Below are 23,509 nucleotides of genomic sequence, written 5' to 3' on the forward strand. Positions count from 1 at the left end.
TATTGCAGTCACCCACAGTAGCAGCCACGCAGCCCTTTTGTCAATCTACTGTCAGATGAACCTCTCCCTGTGGTATGTAGGTCATGGAGGTTCCATGTCCATACTTGGCCACGCTGGTCAGTGCTGGTTGCTGAAGGAAGGCCTGGACCCATTGATATTAGCCGTAGGTCGGGAATTGAACTCGGGTGACCTGGTCGCTGGGTTCATAGCACCACCAAAAAAGACCCCAATCTCACTCACGTCATCCTCGGCGCGTGTGACACTCGGCCAGATCCCTCGCCTGCCTCCGCTACCTCCACTGCCTTCTCATCGGCAGCAGGGCCAGCTGCAAGATCGCCTGTTGCCTGTGCCACCACCACGCCTCTACTCTCGCCCTCCCCACTCCTCGTATCTCTCTTCGCTCTCGCTGAACCACAGCTCCTGCCACCTGCACTCGGGCTCACGGTGGAACTCTCCAAATCAGCAGCAGCAGCAGCAGTGTGACTTGCAAGCGCTTCCTCCCCCTCCTCCTCTCGACATCAAGGACCAGGACATTGATCATTGCTGGGCGTCGTTTCTCCGTGGCAGCCGCCGCCGTCTGGAACGCAGCCATCGTCCCGTTGCCCATTCATAGCAGCAGCGTTCAATCTACACCGACTTTTAAGAGACACTTAAAGGTCCCACGTCCTTTGCCAGATCTCCAGCAACTTTGCGCTTTGCTCAGCACCGCAGAGTCACGGTCATTTATGTCCGTGAAATATTGTCGTGTAAGTTGCATTATTATTATTACTACCACTCCACGCCAATGTATAATGTAGCGGCACGCAAAATACGCACGCCAAGATGGGATAAATTGAGGCCACATTGCATAATGGTGAACGCCTACGCGTAAGTCTCCGTTAAGCTCTCTATTTGTAATAGATCTGCTGTAGCCACAACAGTGAACAGTTATACAAGCCATATTCTGCATTGTATGTGTTTTACTCTTCATATATTCAACAACGCACATATGGGAAGACAGTATAATTGTACAAGGAAGTGGCGTAGCTGGTACAAACGATCGGCTCCAAAGGGGAATCTCGTTCTGATCTAATGTAGGAGTGAAAAGCAGAGGATAGAGAAAGGAGGACAAGAGTAAAGATACTTTAGAGTGCATTAAAATATATTCATTCATATATTCGTGTCCGGACTAAAACCGTCAACCCACCGCATCGGCGAACCTGGTTTTAATCGCCGTTGGCTGTCGAGTAAAGATGCTCGAAATCACTCACACCCCTGCCTACAAAGCTGGGAGATAAAACCCGCGCTAAAATGACTCACACCCGTGCCCTGCGAGCCAAGACGCGCCCTTCACGGCAGAGCCACTCGTCCACGACAAATCATAGACTTGTTGCCATTCATGTCCACGTTTCAATTGAAGAACCGATTTTATTTTTGAATAACTTTAGTGAATGTAGAGGCCACTAGCGGCTGCAGGGGTCACGTGAATCCATCACGTGCAACATAAGCCGAGTACAAAATAATAGATACTTCCACATGTGACTTGAGAATCAATATTAACTAATGAATCGATGCAATGTCCCACCCCTACTGTCTCGGTATGAACCCATGGTCTCAGCGGGGTTGGCTTAATGCGACGTCGTGGCCATTAAGAACCACCCAGCCTGCTCGATAAGTCACTCATGACAAGGAATTAAACATCCTAATGCAGGACCCTCCTGGAGACAAAAACTAGTCTGGAGACTCAGCGAGACTTTAATGGGTCGGGGGCATTATTATTATTATTATGAGATGATCTACAATTATAGTAGTAGCGTGGTGGCTTTTTGGTGCATCCGCTGCCGGATGAGAGCCTCCACACGAGCAAACTTCACCGCGCTGTTCAGAGCTGGCTGATGAACCGGCAGAGGGGCCGGGAACCGTTCGGATATCACTCGCCACCGATGTCAGCCTTGGCCGGGAATCAAACTCATTTCTCCCAGGTCTCCTTGGTTTGACGACGTTAGATCTCATGGTCACAATGTACACACCATAACCACGGTGGCTATGAGATGTTAACTCTCTCGCCTGGTGTACAGGAGTCCGTGGGGTCTATCCCGACCCTGACGCCTGCTGTATATTTGGAGTTTGAATGTTAATCCCATTGATTGTTTTCTCGGGTCGTCCGGTTTTACCCTCCACATTTATAAACATGCGTTTAGAGTAGTTGGCTTCCGTACATTTCCACGCGATAAGCCACTACGTTGAGCTATCATATACGTGGCCAGGTCGCTTCTGACAAAAGAACCATGTAGCTCAGTGTGTCCTTACATGGTAAAATTAAACAAACATTGTTTAGTCTTTATAAATAACAACCGTTGTGAGCGAGAGGAGAACAAGCCGCTGACTTGTCTCTGCTGTTCCGTGAGCACATTCACTCCCGAGCCACGCTGCCGCTCACGATACCCATTAGCAACGGAGCAATATTGCCGATTGCTTTCCGAACCCCTTGGCAAACTGCAAAGACGTAGGCCGAACCAATTTCATTATTGGAGTCCTTTGTGCTCCTAATTGAAGGGCGGTGCAGTGAAGCCTCGTCATTACCCCTCATTACACTGATGAGCTGTCCCATGTAATGCATGTTAATGCACGGGGGACATCCATTTCACCTTCTTCAAAGCTGCCTTCCGCCCTCGGTGGCTCTTCGCTTTCTCGTTTCGTGTCCGACCGTAAGTGCTGCTTTTATCTCCGCCCGCTCAATTTCGAGAAGGCCTTCCTGTTAAGTCGTTGGCTCAAGGCGGTGGCGCAAGCTCTCTGGGGTGCAGGCGGTGCGACTGCCTGGCCCGGGGCACATCCCACGGTGTGCCCCCCCCCCCCCAAAGCGCGGGGCCCGGGGCGATCGCCCCGATTCACCGTCTACCCTTGAGATGGCTTTGCCTGCAGGCCAGGGCGCTACAAAGAGAGGTGTCGGGAGGGGGGAGGGGGGGATTGGACTGATCCAGGGGCTCTATTTAATTCCTTGCACCGGGCCCATGCCCACCACGCACAGTTGGCTAGTCACGTGTGATCAGCACGGTTGTAAATGTTGTGGGTTTACTTTCCAACACACCGGTGTGCTGTACTAGTAACGAGTTGGTCTGTTTTGTTTACGTGACAAACCTTAGTAATCGGCTTTGTCGGGCGGTGGCGGGTTTAACGACACATTTACATTTACGCGACCTAACCCAAAAGCCTCGATTATGGTCACGTACACGCACGCGAACTTCAGCGTCGAGTTCAAAGGTGCTGGAAACTTTGGAGCGATGTTTCGTGAGCCGGGTGGGTGGGGAGGTTGGGACATGGGGACGTCTGACACAAGGTGACGATTGCACCGTCAAATGGCCAAATAGGTTGCCGGACGAAGACACGGGCGCATTCCGCTCTGAACGCGGGGAACACACTTCGTCGTGCTCTCAGAGCAAGCGAGCGCACGCGAGATTTCGAACACATCGCCGGGCGTGAAGAGGGTCGGATATGTGAACGCCCGCAGATAAGTGACGGTCTCACCGTGCGCACATAGACGCATTGGTGGGCGGTATTTGTAAAAAAAAAAAATTGAAGCTGCAAATGTTTCACAACAATTATTTTTACGTTCCCGCAATTCGCACACCCTGGTTAGAAAATCTTGGCGGCGAGGTGCGTCAAAATACATTCGCGTGACGTTGAAGCGGTCGAATGACGAATGTTACGTGAGCAGCTGAACACGAAGCGTCTCCGTCTGTTGCCGTGTCGCAGCCCCCAGCCCGATGACGAGTGGCTGGCTCCGTGTTCCAGAGGCAGAGTTCACTCCGCGTGCCTTCGACGTGGTCGGAAGGTTCCTCGATTCAACGGACCCCAAATCAACTGTCAATGCTGAGCTTTGTTAGCAAATTCTTAGGTTTTTTCGGTAAAGTCACGTGGGTAAAAAATGCAAATTAATAAAAGTAAAATAAAAAAATAAAATAAAAATCACGATGTTTCGGAGGCAACACAAGCTTCCGTCTTCAGGTGGAACCGTCACAGCACGATAGCTGTATCAAGTGATTAATTTAATTTTTTACCTACGTGACTTTACCGAAAAAACCTAAGAATATGAATCCTTGCAGTCACGAAAGCTTCAAATCTTTGTTAGCAAGTCTCAGTAGACCGAATAAGCATTCGAATAGCGTCAACATTGGCGACAGTGTCAATTAAAGACTGATAAAGAGACTTGCTGACTCAACATTTGACCTCAGACAGTTGTATGAGACAGTGTTGTGTTATGCTGCACCGGTGCACCGCCAATACGTCCAAATACTGCCTGCACTGCGTGGTTCACTGATCGGGGCGGATATACGACGTTGCCAAGCACTGCGAAGGAGATTTGGCCAAGAATCCCAAGTCGAGACCCTGAGACTCCCCCAATGACCTATTTTCTCTATTCGAAGGCGACTTCCCGGCGTCACACATTTGGGCCGCACGCCTGGACGCCGAGCGGATTCGAAGAGGCACCGTCCCACAAAGTTCGCTCAAAAAACCCTCCGAGGGATGGGAGGGAGTGTGGGTCTTTAAAGCCCAGAGAATACGGTAAATGACGGTCTTCCTTTCCAATCGGCCGCGTTTACGTTTGCAGCTGCAGGCCCATGGGTTTGGGCAAACAGCTCTCTGTGTGCGCACATGGCGTTTGTTTGCGCTTTCAGGCTTTTGCTTGCATAAGCAAATAGTGGAAGCCACTGCCAAATTAGTTCTGAATGAGCCTCCCATGACACCCCTCAGCCTCTCACCTCGCCCGCAATGCCTCTCACGTGCCACCCCGGCTCTGAATGTCAGCGGCGCGAGTGTTTGTAAATGGGTCTATGTGTGTGTGTGTGTCTCTGTGTGTCTGTGTGTGCGTTTGTGTGTGTGATGTTGGGAGTGGTAATGTGGCAGTGAGCGCTGCGCTACGAGCCTGGAGACCCTGATTCGATTCCCGCTCACGGCCAACACCAGTGGCGATTATTTGAACTGGTCCTGGGCTTCCCCTAGGTTGACTCAGCCTTAGATGTGTACCCGCTGTGGTGTGCAAGCATCAGTTATGGGAGAGGCAGGCAGCTGGGCACGGTCCTTGCCCCGCTGCTACCACGACTTGTGCCGGTGGGGTGGTGTGGCAGCGCGAATATAACTTTGCTCCCTCAAGGCATTCGCCCAACGGTCTGTCAAAGGCTCTATAAGGGGGGTAGTTGTGTTTTTGCGTGGTGACCACGTACAGATGGCAGGCAGCTATGCTGACCACTGTACCACCATGAGTAGTGTTGCATGGTTGGCATGGGCCGTATTGCAAGGGATAAAATGCCCCCCCCCCCGCACCAAATTCACCCCATCAACTCTCCCCCCCCCCGCATTCCTCCGTAAGTTCCGGTGCAGTTGCACCTGCCTGTGCACTCGATAGCTACGCTACTACCACCGTCCATTGAGGAGTAGTGCTGCAGTGGTCTCCATACTGTGCTTTAATCCAAGTGACCTGGGTTAATAATACCAATGCTCCTCTTCCAGGAAAGCCTCGCTGAGCCTAGAGACTCCACGTGTGTGCGTGCGAGTGTTTGGCTTGCAGGCAGATGGGGTGTGGGGGCCACCACCTTAACAGTGATCACACGACTCAAGAGAGTGACCCCGGGTGGGCCATGGGGACATTTGGTGTTGCAGGGCCCACCGCAATTACCACGACGTACCGGTCCTGATTGTTGGAAGAGAAATTTACACCCCATGCATTATGAGGCGATGACACTCACAATCCCACACTCAAAATCCCACACTCAAAATCCCACACCCAAAATCCCACACTCACAATCCCACACTCACAATCCCACACTCAAAATCCCATACTAAAAATCCCACACCCAAAATCCCCCACCCAAAATCCCACGCTCAAAATCCCACACCCAAAATCCGTCACCCAAAATCCCTCACCCAAAATCCCACACTCAAAATCCCACACTCAAAATCCCATACTAAAAATCCCCCACCAACAACACACTAACAATCCCATACTCAAAATCCGACACTCAAAATCCCATACTAAAAATCCCGCACCCAAAATCTCACACCCAAAATCCCACACCCAAAATCCCACGCTCAAAATCCCACACCCAAAATCCCCCACCCAAAATCCCACACTCAAAATCCCATACTCAAAATCCCACACCCAAAATCCCATACTCAAAATCCCACACTCAAAATCCCATACTCAAAATCCCACACCCAAAATCCCCCACCCAAAATCCCACACTGAAAATCCCACACTATTAATCCCATACTCCAAATCCCATACTCAAAATCCCATACTCAAAATCCCCCACCCAAAATCCCACACTCAAAATCCCATACCCAAAATCCCACACCCAAAATCCCACACCCAAAATCCCACACTCAAAATCCCACACCCAAGGATTCACGAATCGGGTTTCTCTCCTGACCGCGGGGGAAGGACAACAAACTAAATATGTACGAAGCAGTAATGAAGCCCTGGCTGGCTCAGAGGTCAAAGAACTGAGGCGGTGTGGCTCAGATCCTCGGTTCAAATCTAAGCTCCAGCCGCTTTTGACTCAACCGGTTTGGTTGGTATCAGCAAGTTGATAAAACTATAAACAATTTTTTATTTTACTAGGTAAGGCCAACTGAGCTTTCTAGCTTTTTTTCAGAAGCGACCTGGCCACAAATGATAGCTCAACGAAAGTGGATTATCACGTGGAAATGTGTAGCAGCCAAATACTCTAAACGCATGTTTCTAAATGTCGAGGGAAAAATCGGAGGACCCGGAGAAAAATCCACGCAACGACGGGGAGGGAGACACGCAAACTCCAAATATACGGGCGTCAGGGTCGGGATCGAACCCACGAGCTCCTGCATACCAGGCGAGGTAGTTAACATCTCATAGCCACCGATGGTCTCAGCTTCGACGCCATAGCGGAAAAAAAAACATTGCTGTGAATTTAATTTGCCTAAAAACTTCAGCTCTGGGAAATGTCAACCATCGGTATTGACTGCCAATGCGGACAAAGCCAATCTGATGGTAGAGTGCGTGTGGAGAAGTACACCCCGTGCTCTGTGAGCAAGGGAACAAAGGGGGCCACACTTGGGAGGGTTTATTTGTAGTTTTCTGCTCGAAGAAGAAAATCTCCTTTGAGCAGCCGTTCTCCAACACACGTGGGGGGGGGGGGGGGGTCTGCACTGCTCCGTGAGCTTTGTGAGGGGTAATGTCACGATGCCATTTGCGCAATTTGAACAAAGGGGGGGTGAGTTGGTGGTGGACTAAAAGACGACAGAAATATTTGAAAGGAAAATAGATATTGAAGCTGTTCGACATTTAAGCAGTTTAGTGGCACATTGGAACAAGCGGTCTCTCTTACGATAAAGAAAAAAAACCTGGTAAAAGTACAGGGCATTAAGAGTTCTTTCTCATGCATACATTGTCTGTACAGTCGTCGCGGAACTTGTTGTAAAGAACTACGGCCTACGCTTCGACGTATGGCGCTGGATGGCACTGCTCTGACAAGCCCCTCGGCTGATGGACTAACTCGTCCATTGCTTTTTTCTGTGGAGAAACAATCTGGACTCTGTACATTACCCGCAATTTCTCAAAATTGTGCACAATTAGAGTTTTTCTTTTATAACAAATGTTGCTTCTTCGCACCAAACCGGGACCCCATTTTCGAGATGTGATTGCTTTTGACAAAATCAACCCAACAAGCGAGCGGAATTTGTTTAACAATCCTGACCCTAACTGATAGGATCCGGAAGGTCGAAACGAGTGTAGAGTTTTGCTTAAATAAATATCGTTGGCTAACATTGCTCTGGAAATCTCATAATAGTCTCATGGAGTAAAACAAAAAAAAAACGAATTGCGAAGAAATGAAACCCAGGAGTTTATACATTTCAATTGGGCCGATCAAAACGCATTGGCCTCGCGAATCATTCTGGCGATGGCGATAATGTAGCGATGTCCGCGTTTGGCAGCGTCCGCGATGACCGTGCCTGCGACGAGACATCGGAGATCGATGCTCAGACGAGGGCGGAATTGAGGCGGTTGTGGGGGGGTGTTGGGGGGGGGTGAAGCGGAAACGCTCGCGAAACTCGATGAATTATGCACGCGATCGATCCGAGCGGAGGCGGCCTCCTTCGGAAATGACATCGTAAAGAGGCACTCGCTGTCACCGCTGCCCCCCCCCCCCCCCCCCAGCCGTTAACGTGGTTTAAACTTTAATCGCCGCCTTGGAACATTTTACCGGATCCCCAACGAGGTTAGGAGCGCGTTCCTTAGCAGCGCGTTTCCGTCCCATTACGAGTTGAAAGCTCTCCTTCCTGCGTCTCGCGCGTTAAACACCCGCGCGCTTCCTTCGGGCAGCCGCGGCGGACGGAACCCTCGCGACGGGGAAAGTTGCAAATTGCGCCAATGGGGGAAGGCGTGACGTCTCAACCGAATACTCGCAGCCCTCCTCTGTCAATCCACTGCTGGACGAAGGCATCGCCATGCTTGTGTCTCATCTGCTCACGTCTAAAGAGCGTCCATGTCTGTCTGATGATAATGACGACGACCATGATTTTTTTTCTCTGTCATAAAGTGCCCTCCTATAGGCCAGTGAGTCTCAGGGTGCTGTACATCTTATATCTAACATTGGAAAGGGCACCCCCAGTGGCAGCTGCCCCTGTGGACACAACATGACAATGCACCTGGCCTGAAAATGGGCATCATACTGCCAGTACGGGGGGACGATTGCTACGTATAATTCTCATTTAGTCGTTTGGTTAATATTCCAGGGACCCGACACTGACACTTGTATAATTGGAGTTTGCATGTTCTCCTCGTGGTCGCGTGGATGTTTGTCCGGGTTCTCCAGTGTTTCCCTCCACATTCATTTCCACATGATAAGCCACTTCCTTGAGCGATCATTTGTGGCCAGGTTGCTTCTGAAAAAGAGCTACATAGCTCAGTGGGCCTTAGCTGGTAAAATAAATATTGAGTTGGATGGCGTGATAATGTTTGACTATACTTCACCAAGCTGGTCAGTGCGAGTTGGTGAAGTTGGTGAAACTCTGTACCATTTCGTATACCTCACTGCACTGATGTTAGCCCTGGCGAGGACTCAGACTTGGGTTGTCATGTTCAGAGCATTGCTTGCTAGCCACTGCGCCACAGCTCCACCCTAAAACAATATCCCGTAAGATAACCGACCTTAATCAGGATTGCCTCGACAAGAAATCCACACACGGGCACTGCCGAGGAATCAAATACCAATCCTTTCATCCGACATTGCATTGCTGGGCACGCTACAGTATATAACCTGACTTTGCTGACGGCAGCTTTCATAACTCCGCAATGTTCACGTGTGTATATATAGATTTTAATTTAAAGCTAAGTGCAGAGACTTCCGTGCATTGTCTGTGCACACAATGTATTGCGATCATCGGCTCTGCGGCCAATTTTTCCTGGCTCGGATGGAACGATTTCGCCGGGTCCTGTGCGCTACGCTTGGATGGCTCGGGGCTGAATGCGTGGTGTCGGAAGTTGGATCAGGGGCCTGAGTGTGGAGAGGCTGGGTGGCCCGGTGGCAAAGGCTCTCACCTCGTCATCCAAATTGTACCGGTTGGCGATACAATGTACCGAAAGTGTCCGCTTACTACCGAGCCTGCGCGTTCACCGTGAGTTTGATTTAAAGCGGGGCGGCAATTTTAAAAGCGCTGTGTGGTCAGTCTGCAGCCAAGGGCACGTCGCCGGGGATTAGTGTTGGACGTATGGGCAATGTTTACGGGTTCCAATTAGATGCTTCGAGCCATTGCTCATGGATTAATGTTTGCATGCATTGTATAGGTATGTAGAACCTAAGGGGTTTTTTTCTCCAAATTGTATGGTACATTATTTCATCATCATCAGCGATTGTATATCCACTGCTGGATGAAGGCCTCCCCATGCTCTCTAAAACTGAACTATAAAAAATATTTATGTCATTTTTATTTGACCAGGTAAGGCCCACTGAGATATTTCAGAAGCGATCCGGCCACTAATGATAGCTTAACGAAGTGGCTTATCACGTGGAAATATAGTGGCCAAATACTCGAAATACATTTTTCTAAAGGTGCAGGACAAAAACCGGAGGACCCGGGGAAAAATCCACACGAGCACGGGGAGAGAGGCACGCAAACTCCAAATATACAGCAGCAGGCGTCACGGGTCGATATCTAACCCACGGAACATCCTGTATATCAGGCGAGGTAGTTAACAACTCGCCATTGCCCATGGTCCAGAGCTGCTTCTCTACTCGAGCTGATCTCATCGCTCCGTCTCCACGGTGACCGTCTCCACGGTGACCGTCTCCACGGTGACCGTCTCCATGGTGACCGTCGTCTGGATACGTTCACGGCTTTGGCCACCGTTCCATCTCCGGCCTCGTCCTTGGGCGATGAGGCCTGCTCAAGCCCACTGGCTCGTCTCGACAGCCAACGCGGTGCCTCGCCTCATCTATGTCCTCGTGTTCCTCCTTTTTTAAATTCTTTATATTAAGTTCACCTGCTTGCTTGCTTGCGTGCTTGCGTGCTTGCTTGCTTGCTTACGACCAGTGCAAATCTTTCGGTCGTTTTTTAACCCACTTCCCGTGATCCAATCGAGCTGACATTTTGCACACAGACTCGTTTTGCGTGACAATTAATTTTCGTGAAAATTTTTTCCAAACTTTTACACTGTTTAGGGAATTTTTTTTAAATATTTAATTACCAATTGCTTAATGGTGGCAGACAATCATCTGACCCATAGGTGGCAGCCATCTCAAGCCAGAGGACGAGAGGACTCTAGCCTGCCCCGATGCCACGCATATAAAGGATTTATAGTGAAAAACTTTGTTTTTACGGGTTAATTTTTTCATATCTCAGTTCATGTGGGGGCTAAGTTTGCAGTCAGCTTTATGTTGATGGGAGGGTTGGTGATAGGATTTGCGTTAAAGCTAGTGATTCGTTACGGTTTTTCGTAGGTTAGAGTCAGTGTTGGGTTAATGTTTGGGTTGGTATTATGTTTGGGTTAGAGGTAGGGTTAGGTTTCGGTTGGCTTTGGATGAGAGTTAGTGTTGGGTTTGTGTTGGTTTAGAGTTAGGATACCCATTGTAATTTAGATGCATTCATTAACCCTCCCCCCTCGCACGTGAAGGGCTCGAAATTGACGTCATCACATTACGCCTCTATTTCAGCAACGAAGCAGGAGGATTTCTCCACAAATCTGGCTGTCCGCCTGATGATGCTCGTTGTAATTACTGGCGAAACGTCGTACTCAGATTGTAAATGTTGTGCATTTGCTCTCCAGCACACCGGTGTGCTGTACTAGTGACGAATTGGCATGTTTTTTCTCTACGTGACAAACCTGTCTTGTGGTGGCGGGTTTAACGACACATTTATATTTACGCAATCTAACCCAAAAAAAAACCTAGATTATGGAGTTAGAGTTAGGATTGGGTTTGAGTTTGGGTTATATTCGGGTTGTGTTCTGGGTCCGAGTGAGTTTTTGGGTTCGTGTTGACTTTGGGTCATGGTTACGGTCGGGTTAGCCCGAGGCTAACGACTCGTGTTGGCTTTGAGCTTGAGAGCCGTGGACTGTGCGCGCGAGTGCTGGGCCCAGCACGACGGTGGCCGCCGGGCGCTGCGGTTTCCTCGCCTGCTCGGTGGGGTCCTGCCCCAGGGCGGACGGAGAGACGGGCGTCCTGCGAGCTCGGACGAGGTGACGGCGCCCGCCCGCCTGCCGGCTGATGGCGACGAAGCCCACGAGCGGACGGGCTGTGTCTGCCATCACCGCCTTGACGACGATGACCTCGACGATGACGATGATGATGACGATGATAGCGAGGATGGTTTTGATGGTCGTCAGGTGAGAGCAATCGTGGTCAGGTGGTGGCTACATCATGATCACTGGTGCTTATGCCATGACCAACTTATTTCAAACGTTACGCCGAATTTGAATGAAATACTGAAAAGTGGATGTCGATGATTATCAATAACAAAGTCATGAATGTTAAATAACAATAGTTGTTATTTTCATGTCCTTTAGATAATTATAGCAGTGATGTTGACTGTAATGATGGCATCAATAATGACTATATTGATTACAATGCTGACGACGATGATAACGATGATGATAGTGATGATGATGTTAATGATGAGGATGGCGATGATGATCGTGATGATCGTGATGATGATGAGAATGATGATGATGACGGTGGTGGCAAGTGATGGTGATGATGACAGAACCAATGGTTTCCACAGTTCAGGTGTTGATCTTTGGGTCACATGATCCATCCCGGGTGCCGGGGTTAAATTCCCAGGGGTCACCAGTGACCACCGCACCATCCTCCTGGAACAAACGCGAGTGGGGAATGTGGGGGGGTTAATTAATATGGAGATTAAGTAATTAGAGACTGAGTGCGAAGTGTATTCATCCTGTTTCACTTGTGAAGAAAACGCGCAACCAGCAGGACATGAAATGTACTATTGAATCCTCGTTTGCGTGAAATGGTTAAACGAATCATATTTAAACATACGTATCGTAAACATGAGGTTAATATAGGTCGTATATATACTTCATGTTTTTTTACGAAATAATGTAAAAGTTAAAATTGACCGCAATGTTGTCGTTTTATTGCACAATAGTGGGAGGAGCGTTGGTTAAAAAACACTGCATGCTCTGAACCCTGGTCGCCTGAGTTCGATTCCCCGCCACAGCCATCATCAGCGGCGACTGACATCTGAACGGAATCTGCCCTGGCAGCTCACTGAGCCCTTCCCGCTTGAAATGAATAAAAATCCATCTCACTCCGTCTAACCGCCCTCCTCCCCGTCAACTTTACCAGCTCAGACTGTACAGAAGAGGTACGTTCACACAATCCCCGTGAACGACAAGGCGTGGGTGGGGAGGGGGGGGCTTCATCCACACAGCGCTGCAAATTATTGTTGTAACGTAACGAGGTTGTGTCATCGTCATCATCAGGCGTGATCTATCCACTGCTGGATAAAGGCCACCCCCACCTCTCCCTCCAAGCCATTGCTCATCCCTCACGGCCTCACGACGCGACCTATCGAAAGGGGAGGGAGGTGGAAGAGATGCTGACATTGAATGAGCGCGGCTCAGTGACCACGTGGCACCTTAGCGAGCTGACGATAAATCGCAGGGGTCAACGGCAAATCGCAGGGGTCAACGGCGCAAGCGTCAAGGTGGACACGACGCTTAAACCCACCCATGCAGAGGATACGACGACGACGAGGACGGGAGAGGGGTGGGACAGGCCAAACAACAACAACAACAAACGTAACGCGACGCGTCGCGCTAAAGGAGCGAGCGGACAACATACCGGGCTGGACTTCATGATCAAAGGGACTTCTCGACAAATCGGACGGGATCGTGAGACGAACGCCTGAGGGGGCCTGGCAGGCGTTTCTGCTCCAGCCGCGTCTCTCCCATGTCTGCCTCGCCGCGGGACTGAGGCTCGCCGCTGGCCCGAGCGCTCGATGTGCCTGTAACCTGACCGGCTCCCATTCAAACCCCGTGCCGCAATGGAAACCGGTGCCCGTTTCACCGGGGGGTGGAGGAGGCGGGGCGGGCGGGGGGCTGATAAGGGCACTTGGCCATTGTGAGTCCCAAGCATCGTTTTCAAGAGGGCCCTGTTTGTGATGTTTGGCTGACACTAGATTAGTCTGATATAGGTTCGTCCGAGTTCTTACTCTAACGGTGATCATAATAATACTCGCAATAATGATATGAATTTGTCCGGAAGAGCCACACTGAGTATTGAGTCTCACTGTCAAGAGGGCCTTGCCTGTGACGTTTGGCTCGCTCGCCATTTGACCGATCCCTTCATCTAACAGATATGCGTAACAGTGATGTTGTTCATTCCACTTCTCGATGAGGGTTACCCCTACGCCACGCAGGTTGTCGGGATACGTTGGTACGGCTTGGCGTTGCATCTATTACAGTTCATGTGTGAATAATACAGCTTGCAGTTTGTTTTGTGCCACGTTTATGTATTTAACTTTGTATTTATCTCACATGTGTTCCAATTGTTCTGGCAATGCCTTGTGTTTTGGCCACTATGCCAATACTGATGGACAGTCAAGGATAAGGATCTGCATTTAAAAGGGGGCTTGCTTGCTTAAATGCCTCTGAAAAGCATTGAATGCCTCTGAAATCCCAAGCGCCTTTTCCCACACCTGCGATTAGCCCGGTTGGCTGCGTACGGTGCGAAAGAAGCGCATCACACGTACATACATCACACTTCATCTCAACCGTTCCAACATTCTGCCGGCAGTCCGGCCAAGGGGACTGCCTAGCGGCAGCTGTCCCAGTGCGAGACGCAAAGTGAACGCAGCAGTCTGCCATTATGGGGCGATGCTGCTGATGCTGCGTTTTGTTTTCTATCTCCCGTTGACTTCGTATTTTTCCGCAAGCAATGTGTCGCACTTGGAAATGGGCATCGCGCAAAGGGACCCCGGGCCCTGCTGCTTGGCGGGTTAATTCGCGGGGCGCGCCAGGCGGACACGGAGGGACCGCGCACGTGACCCATGCCGCCGCGGTGGTCAAAGCGATCGGATGACGGACATCAAGCTTCAGCGGTGCCCTCAGCGTCCGAGATAATTCGCCCAACTCCATCTACAACTCTGTCCTGCGGGGGGGGGGAATTTTTGTGGTTGTTGTTGTTGTTTGTTTGTTCTTGCGTTCTTCCCACTGATCCCAGTTGGGCAGGGAAGGCAGCCCTGGTGCAGGGGTTAGCACGCTGGACTGATGGTACAACCTTGCTGATCTCGTCGAGGGTTATAAACCATCACTCAAACTCCGATCATCCTCACAGCGGCGTTTGGATACCCATTGAACAAAAACGGTCGCCGCATCGCACACTTTCCGATGCGCTTCTGCGGCCGTCTGGAACGCTCTTCCGATATTAGGAAGCCACTAGAGCTATGCACTTTTTTATCTAGATCAAAAACGAATTTCTTTAGAACTGCTTTTTCTGTTTAGTTTGTCCTGCCCCTGCATCTCTGATTAGCACGGTTGGCGACGTACGGTACGAAAGAGGTTCAACATACCGTACATACAACAGTGGGGTTTGCTGTGCCATCCTCTACCCATAGCGTAGCCCCACAGTCTATGACACCACCGACGCATGGCGGTCACCCATATCCAAGCTTCATCCACACTCAAGCCTGCTTCGCTTCCGACATCAGGCGCACTCCGAGTTGAGTTGGTGGTAGGCAACCATTCACTTGTGGGGACACTGCCGCCGCCGTGGTTGAATGGTCAACACTCTGGGCAATCCACAGATCGCTGGTTCCATCCGATTTCCCATTGTGGCAGGTGAAACAATGGAAACAATGGAGGAAAGTTTATTCAATTCCACCCACCTCTATCCACTACAGTTAATCGATTGGCAGGTCGTGTGTGGTGCCGTAAAGTGTGGGTACTCTCACGTCTTCCAAGACGTCTGACCAGCATGGAAGAGTAGGCCAAACACCCTCTCGAGGGGTCTCTCTAGAGCGCCCTCTAGTGGACACCCTTCTGCCAGTAGAGGAATAGGCAAATAATTGCAGGGGCTGCTCCTTCATCTCTATCACTTGTGCATCCGGGGACATCGTGCCATGAGGGGACGAAATTCCCATTCAAAAGTCTCGCAGTGAGAAGTGCATCACCCTGTGCCAGAGAACGGGCCAGGAAAACGACGTCGTAGAACTACTTATGAAGTCACCTCAATGAGCGTTCCTAACAAGTCCATCACGCGGAACTCTGTCATTCTCAAAGCTGAGATCAGCCAAAATTAAGTGTAGACGTAACATTTTACGTGAAGTGCTTCATGTCCAGTCATTAGGTGGGCAAGGCTGAGACCATCAATGCACTCCGCATGAAACCCCTGGCTGAACCACAGGCGTCCGAAACCCAGATTGGAAGCCAGGATATCAGCGGTTTCGGCTAATGGCTCTGACCTCTGAACCAGCCGGTCACCTCTTAAATGGCCGTGACCCGAGTTTGTTTCCACGTTGGTCAAAATACTTTGAGGTCACAACAATTATTAAAATTGAAAATTGTTTTTACGTTGCCTTGCCAGACGGATGAAATAGCCGTCACCGCTAATAGTATTTGTTTCGCGGCAGCGGTTTATGCTCCTTGAATTGAGTGTGCGTGTGGAATTGAGCCAAACGCATTTAGAGCGGCTGGTCTCTGGGGCCATCTGGGCTGCCAAGAAGTGGCACGTGGGTGAAGATGATAAGAGCACAGTGGGAATTATTGTGACGCATTTGGCTGCTGCTATACATTTCCACGTGATAAGCCACTTCGTTAAGCTATCATTTGTGGCCAGGGCGCTTCTGGAAAAAGAGTTATATAGCTCAGTGGGCCTTACCTGGTTAAATATAAAAAAATTGTTTAGTTGTTTTCTGAGTGCATTATGCGAGGGAATGACGCGGCCGAACGGTAGCGCGCGTTTGCCGCTCATTGCCGGGAGTCGCGGTGCCTGAGTCCAGCTGCGGCCGTCTCGAACAAGAGTGCGTGCCGTCTGCTTCGCAGCCGATGTTACCGTCTCATTCTAAAAGAGAGCAGTCCATGTACGCAGGGGACGACATGGTCCAACATTTTCCAAATTTTATTTCAAAATACCCAAATCAGGGGAGAAAAAAAAAAACGACAGCGACATCGCCACGTGACGGGCAGACTAACTTGCGTCTGCACAGGGGCAGCTGCCACTGGGTAACCCCTTTGGCTGAACTGCAGCGGGGCATTGGTACTTTTTGATACGGCGATGTTGACGCGTCGAGGCGTTCTGAGCTTCCGAGGCATTTAAGCGAGCGCCACGGTCAACGCTGATCCACATAGTGGGACTCAGTGAAAGGTGCATTGTGGGAGTCTGAGAACCACAGTTAGGTCTTAATTCCTCACTCGATATTGTCCGGAACGCTGCTCGGCTGGCTTGGAGTAGGGATTAAATCGGCGTGAGGCACCACCACGATATTATTGCAACCGATGTTCCTATAACCCTATGGAGCAGGAGGTTTACGTAAATCACGAGGCCGAAATGAGGCGAGATAGATTTTTGGCGTGACCTAAAATAATGAGCTGTTCCGGGCTGTTCCGGCTGACGTTAGACACCGAGCACAGGGGGAGCACAGCGTGGGCTCGTGAAGGCGCAGAACGACAACAGCACCCTTTTTGCAGGCACATTCAACCCTTTCGCATTTCCGACGAAATGTTTCGGATCGTTTCTCATCGTTGGCCGGCAGGTGCGGCAGCGATCCGCGAGAGAAAGACGGGGCCGGGTTCCCTTGACAGCTCCGCTAATGGACTGCGCGCTGACGCCCACCGTGGGAGGACTGACCCACGGGCAGCGGTTTCCAACTTGCGGGCTGCCCCCATCCACTAAAACCCCGACCGCCCCGCAGCGCGCGTGCGGTGCGGGGAAGGTAAAGGGGCAGCCCTGAAATTGCTTGCTCAAGCCATTGATGATGATGATGATGATCATAATATCATTACTTAATTCAACTAAACTGAAACTTTTTTTATTTTATTTTACTAGGTAAGGCCCACTGAGCTAGATAGATTTTTTTTAGAAGCGACCTGGCTACAAATGATAGCTCAACGAAGTGGCTTTTCACGTGGAAATGTATAGCAGCCAAACACTCTAAACGGGATGTTTCTAAGCTTTTCAACCGCAAGTGGTCACACTCGCTCGGCCACTCTGCGGCCGTGGCCCTCGCCGTCACGCCCTGAAATGGGTCACGCGATTCGGAAGAATTCCGGCGAGAATCATTTTCAGGTTTTTTTTGTTTCCTTTTGCTGTTACATGAGTGTGAGACGCGGCACCGCGGGTGGGAGGGAGTGGCCTCAGCGTCGGGCGTTAACGACTCCAACAATGAGCTAAGAGGCCATGAAATGCGCCCAGTGTCGTCGTTGAGCCGGGTTGAGCATCGTTAGAAATGTGGACGGTGGCGGGGGAAGGGGCGGGGGAATAACCCAGCATGCTGCGCAAAACGTCGGACATCGCACGGGACATTTAGGAGCGGGCGAGTCTTTGGCTGCTATGTATTTGCACGTGATAAGCCACTTCGTTGAGTTATCATTTGTCGCCAGGTCGCCTGTGAAAAAGAACGAAATAGCTCAGTAGGACTTACCTTGTTAAATAAAACAACAATAATTTCACGTGGTAGTTATGTTTGTAACATCGTTAAAATCAACTTTCAAGTTCACAATGCAAGGTGGCAACAGTGCGCTGCAGGTGTATCCAGGAGGAGGAGGTTGTGATGGTTTAGTAGTTTAGACCAACGGACGGGGCACAACCCGAAAGTGCATCGGTGGAGCCAGGTCGTCACGTGGGCAGCCTCACGATGCTCGAGCCGTGCCCTCAAGGCCCGGCGTCCTGCGCATATTCGGCTGGGCCCTCTTTTTTTGTGCCTTCAACGCTACCGTGCGGTTGCTACGGCGGACCAACGGTCGGTCCCGGAGGAGTTTATTTATACTCGTGCGGGGACTTGCCCGGCGAAGGTTCTGGAGTTTTTTTTTTGTTGTTGCGCCAAAAAGCCTCCTCGGTCGAGAGAGGAAACGTGATCGCACGGCCGCCGCGCCAGCGCTTCGACAGATCTGGCGAGCCACGGGGGCACGGGGAGGGCCACGGGGAGAGCCCAGGACTCCGAGGGTCACGCTGAAGGGCGACTCACTGATTGACTCTCTCCTCGACCGACTTTGGCTACTTCAAAGGAGACATCGCCACTTAAACGTTTCTCTGTCGCCGCCGTCTTCTGAAGAAGAAGAAAGGGCCCCTGGCCGAAATGTCAGGGCGTCTTGAGGGAGCCGAAATAACTCGAAGCGCTGCACATTTGTCGACAGCGCTGCCTTAAAACGAAGTGCTTTGTTGTTAACACAATGGGACATGTCTTTTTTTGCCAATATCAAAGTATGAAAAAATAAGAATAGGTTTTACCCTTTCTGGCAATAACATATGTTCCAACGCCAAATAGAAACCTTTTTGCAAGGAATCAAGTGCTGCATTAACCACACTTCACACTTGTGGTGGACATGCAAACACATGCTCTGAAAACATTTTGCGTCGTCCTTGAGTACAATTACCAGCGAAACGTCGTACTCAAATTGTAAATGTTGTGATTTCACGCTTCAACACACCGGTGGGCTAAAGCAGTGAATTATTTGTCTTTTGTCAACGTGACACGTTTTTACTGATTGGCCGTGTCGGGTGGTGGAGAGTTACGACACATTTATAAATAACGCGATCTAAACCCAAAAACGTTGATTATGACCTGTTTTATTGTCAAAAAGGGTTAAACCTACTCTTATTTTTTCATGCTTTCTTGTTGCTGCTGCTCAACATGTTGAGTTTGTGTCACGTGTGTGCTCGTGCACCGCTGCCAATGCAGCATCGCGGTCTTGTTAGCTTGACGAGACAGGGACTGTTCATGGTGGTGGTGGTGATGATGCTGGTGAAGCATGATATTCTCATTCTTCTCGTTTGTCACCGTCCAAAGTTGTATTACAATTGTGCTGTTGGGCGTCCGTCACGCGCACTCGGAGAGCCGAGCATCACCGCGTGTTCGGGAATGGCCCGTGGAAGGTAACAGAACAGAACTACTTCTGAGAATATTTTTTTGGTATCCACGCACACGCATTCCCACACATGCTGCTGCAGAGAAACGTGTGTTGCAGGGTAAGCAAACAGGTAATTAGAAAAAAAAATCCACACAGCTCAAATTCAAGCAAATTAAGCGATTGTTTAGCGGGCTGAGACCATCATTCTCGCTACACACGAGAACCCGGTTTAATTACAGGTGGATAAAACTTACGATTTCCCGCACCTCCGATTAGCGCGGTTGGCTAGGTGCAGTGGGAAAGGAGTGCAACACACGTACACGCGTACATTTAAAGCCATGCTCTCGGTCGCGAAGTCCGCTAGTGTGTGGCCAAACCAGCGTCGATGACTGACGCGGCATTGGGAGGCCTTCACCACGGGTTTATATTTTTGGCCTCAATTCTCACCGTAAATGAACACGGGCGCGGCCGTCTTCGTTGCGTCGTGAATGGGCACCGCGGTTTCATTGAGTCGCGCAAACGGCGTTCAGTCTCGGTTTGTACGGATACGATTTTTATTGAAAATCACCTCCCGAGTTTTTGTTGGATTGTTTTTGTTTTCCATGAAAAATGGGGAGGGGGGAATGGGGCAATGCCGTGGTGCGCTGCGGTGGAGGAGATGTTAACTACCTTGCCTTGTGTACAGGAGGTCGTGGGTTCGATCACGACCCTGATGCCTGCTGCTGTATATGTGGAGTTTGCGTGTCTCTCTCTCTCTCATCATCATCACGGTGGCTAGGAGATGTTAACTACCTCGCCTGGTGTACAGGAGGCCGTGGGTTCGATCCTGACCCTGACACCTGCTGCTGCTGTATATTTGGAGTTTGCGTGTCTCTCTTTCCCCGTGGTCGAGTGGATTTTTCACCGGGTCCTCCGGGTTTTCCTCTCCACATTTAGAAACACGCGTTTACAGTATTTGGCTGCTATGAATTTCCACGTGATGAGACACTTTTGTTGAGCTATCATTTGCGGCCAGGTCGCTTCTGACAAATGAACTATATAGCCCAGTGGGCCTTACCTGGTAAAATACAATTTAAAACAAATAGTTTAGCTTTAGTTTTCAGTGAAAAAGCTGCACGTGGTACAATTATTTTAAAGCTGCGGCGCTCGCCTCTCGGCTACAGACGTCATCCCTCCTCGTCCTCCCTCCTCGTCCTCGCCTCCTCGTCCTCGCCTCCTCGTCCTCGCCTCCTCGTCCTCGCCTCCTCGTCCTCCCTCCTCGTCCTCCCTGCTCCGCCGATGACGGGCAAGACTCCTCTCTTGCTAAATTTAAGAGCGGCGCCGTCCCCCCGGTGATGATGCCGCTGCTACTGCGAGGCCAGCAGGTGGCCCGTACAGTTTCCGACACTCGGCGCCCATCAGTGCCACCCCCACTCACCATCACCACCATCACTCACCATCACCATCCACCCCACACACTCACCATCACTCACCCTCCTCATCCACCGCACACACTCACCACCACCATCACCACCCTCCTCATCCACCACACTCACTCACCATCACTCACCCTCCTCATCCACCCCACACACTCACCATCACTCAACATCACCATCCACCCCACACACTCACCATCACTCACCCTCCTCATCCACCCCACACACTCACCACCACCATCACTCACCCTCCTCATCCACCGCACACACTCACCACCACCATCACCACCCTCCTCATCCACCACACTCACTCACCATCACTCACCCTCCTCATCCACCACACACACTCACCATCACACACCCTCCTCATCCACCACACACACTCACCACCACCACCACTCACCCTCCTCATCCACCACACACACTCACCACCACCATCACCACCCTCCTCACCCACCCCACACACTCACCATCACTCACCCTCCTCACCCACCACACGCACTCACCACCACCACCATCACCACCCTCCTCATCCACCACACACACTCACCACCACCATCACTCACCCTCTCATCACCCCACACACTCACCATCTCTCACCCTCCTCACCCACCACACACACTCACCACCACCACCATTACCACTCTCCTCATCCACCCCACACACTCCCCACCACCATCACCACCCTCCTCACCCACCCCACACACTCACCACCACCATCACCACCCTCCTCCTCCACCACACACACTCACCACCACCATCACCACCCTCCTCATCCACCCCACACACTCACCACCACCATCACCACCCTCCTCATCCACCACACACACTCACCACCACCACCACTCACCCTCCTCATCCACCCCACACACTCACCATCACTCACCCTCCTCACCCACCACACGCACTCACCACCACCACCATCACCACCCTCCTCATCCACCACACACACTCACCACCACCATCACTCACCCTCTCATCACCCCACACACTCACCATCACTCACCCTCCTCACCCACCACACACACTCACCACCACCACCATTACCACTCTCCTCATCCACCCCACACACTCCCCACCACCATCACCACCCTCCTCACCCACCCCACACACTCACCACCACCATCACCACCCTCCTCATCCACCACACACACTCACCACCACCATCACCACCCTCCTCATCCACCCCACACACTCACCACCACCATCACCACCCTCCTCATCCACCACACACACTCACCACCACCACCACTCACCCTCCTCATCCACCACACACACTCACCACCACCATCACCACCCTCCTCACCCACCCACCCCACACACTCACCACCACCATCACTCACCCTCCTCATCCACCCCACACACTCACCACCACCATCACCACCCTCCTCACCCACCCACCCCACACACTCACCACCACCATCACTCACCCTCCTCATCCACCACACACACTCACCACCACCATCACCACCCTCCTCATCCACCACACACACTCACCACCACCATCACCACCCTCCTCACCCACCCACCCCACACACTCACCACCACCATCACTCACCCTCCTCATCCACATCACACACTCACCATCACCACCCTCCTCATCCACCACACACACTCACCACCACCACCACTCACCCTCCTCATCCACCACACACACTCACCACCACCATCACCACCCTCCTCACCCACCCACCACACACACTCACCACCACCACCACTCACCCTCCTCATCCACCACACACACTCACCACCACCACCACTCACCCTCCTCATCCACCACACACACTCACCACCACTATCACTCACCCTCCTCATCCACCACACACACTCACCACCACCACCACTCACCCTCCTCATCCACCACACACACTCACCACCACCATCACTCACCCTCCTCATCCACCACACACACTCACCACCACCACCACTCACCCTCCTCATCCACCACACACACTCACCACCACCATCACCACCCTCCTCATCCACCCCACACACTCACCACCACCATCACCACCCTCCTCATCCACCACACACACTCACCACCACCACCACTCACCCTCCTCATCCACCACACACACTCACCACCACCATCACTCACCCTCCTCATCCACCACACACACTCACAACCACCATCACCACCCTCCTCATCCACCACACACACTCACCACCACCACCACTCACCCTCCTCATCCACCACACACACTCACCACCACCACCACTCACCCTCCTCATCCACCACACACACTCACCACCACCATCACTCACCATCACCATCCACCACACACACTCACCACCACCATCACTCACCATCACCATCCACCACACACACTCACCACCACCATCACTCACCCTCCTCATCCACTCCACACACACTCACCACCACCATCACCACCCTCCTCATCCACCACACACACTCACCACCACCATCACTCACCCTCCTCATCCACTCCACACACTCCCCACCACCACCACTCACCCTCTTCATCCACCCCACACACTCACCACCACCATCACTCACCCTCCTCATCCACCCCACACACTCACCACCACCATCACT

The 23,509-nt window shown here is 51.3% G+C and overlaps 1 protein-coding gene across 2 annotated transcripts in view; it reads right to left on the minus strand.

Annotated features, from left to right (window-relative positions):
• The window catches only part of LOC133349663 (beta-chimaerin-like), a 65,609-nt gene that overhangs the window by 34,265 nt on the left and 7,835 nt on the right, over positions 1-23,509 (minus strand). The window contains exons 1-2 of one of the 2 annotated variants that reach the window (XM_061563289.1): positions 13,314-13,430; positions 11,627-12,319 (exon numbers count right to left, since the gene is read on the minus strand). In XM_061563289.1, coding sequence (XP_061419273.1) covers positions 11,627-11,758 — 132 coding nt within the window. In that variant the 5' untranslated portion in view covers positions 11,759-12,319; positions 13,314-13,430. Of the gene's footprint in view, positions 1-11,626; positions 12,320-13,313; positions 13,431-23,509 lie in introns of those variants that run through there. The other variant, XM_061563290.1, reaches the window with a different exon arrangement.

Source organism: Lethenteron reissneri, chromosome 31 (genome assembly GCF_015708825.2).
Source record: "Lethenteron reissneri isolate LAM-NWPU_2019-01 chromosome 31, ASM1570882v1, whole genome shotgun sequence".
NCBI classification, from domain to species: Eukaryota; Metazoa; Chordata; class Hyperoartia; order Petromyzontiformes; family Petromyzontidae; genus Lethenteron; species Lethenteron reissneri.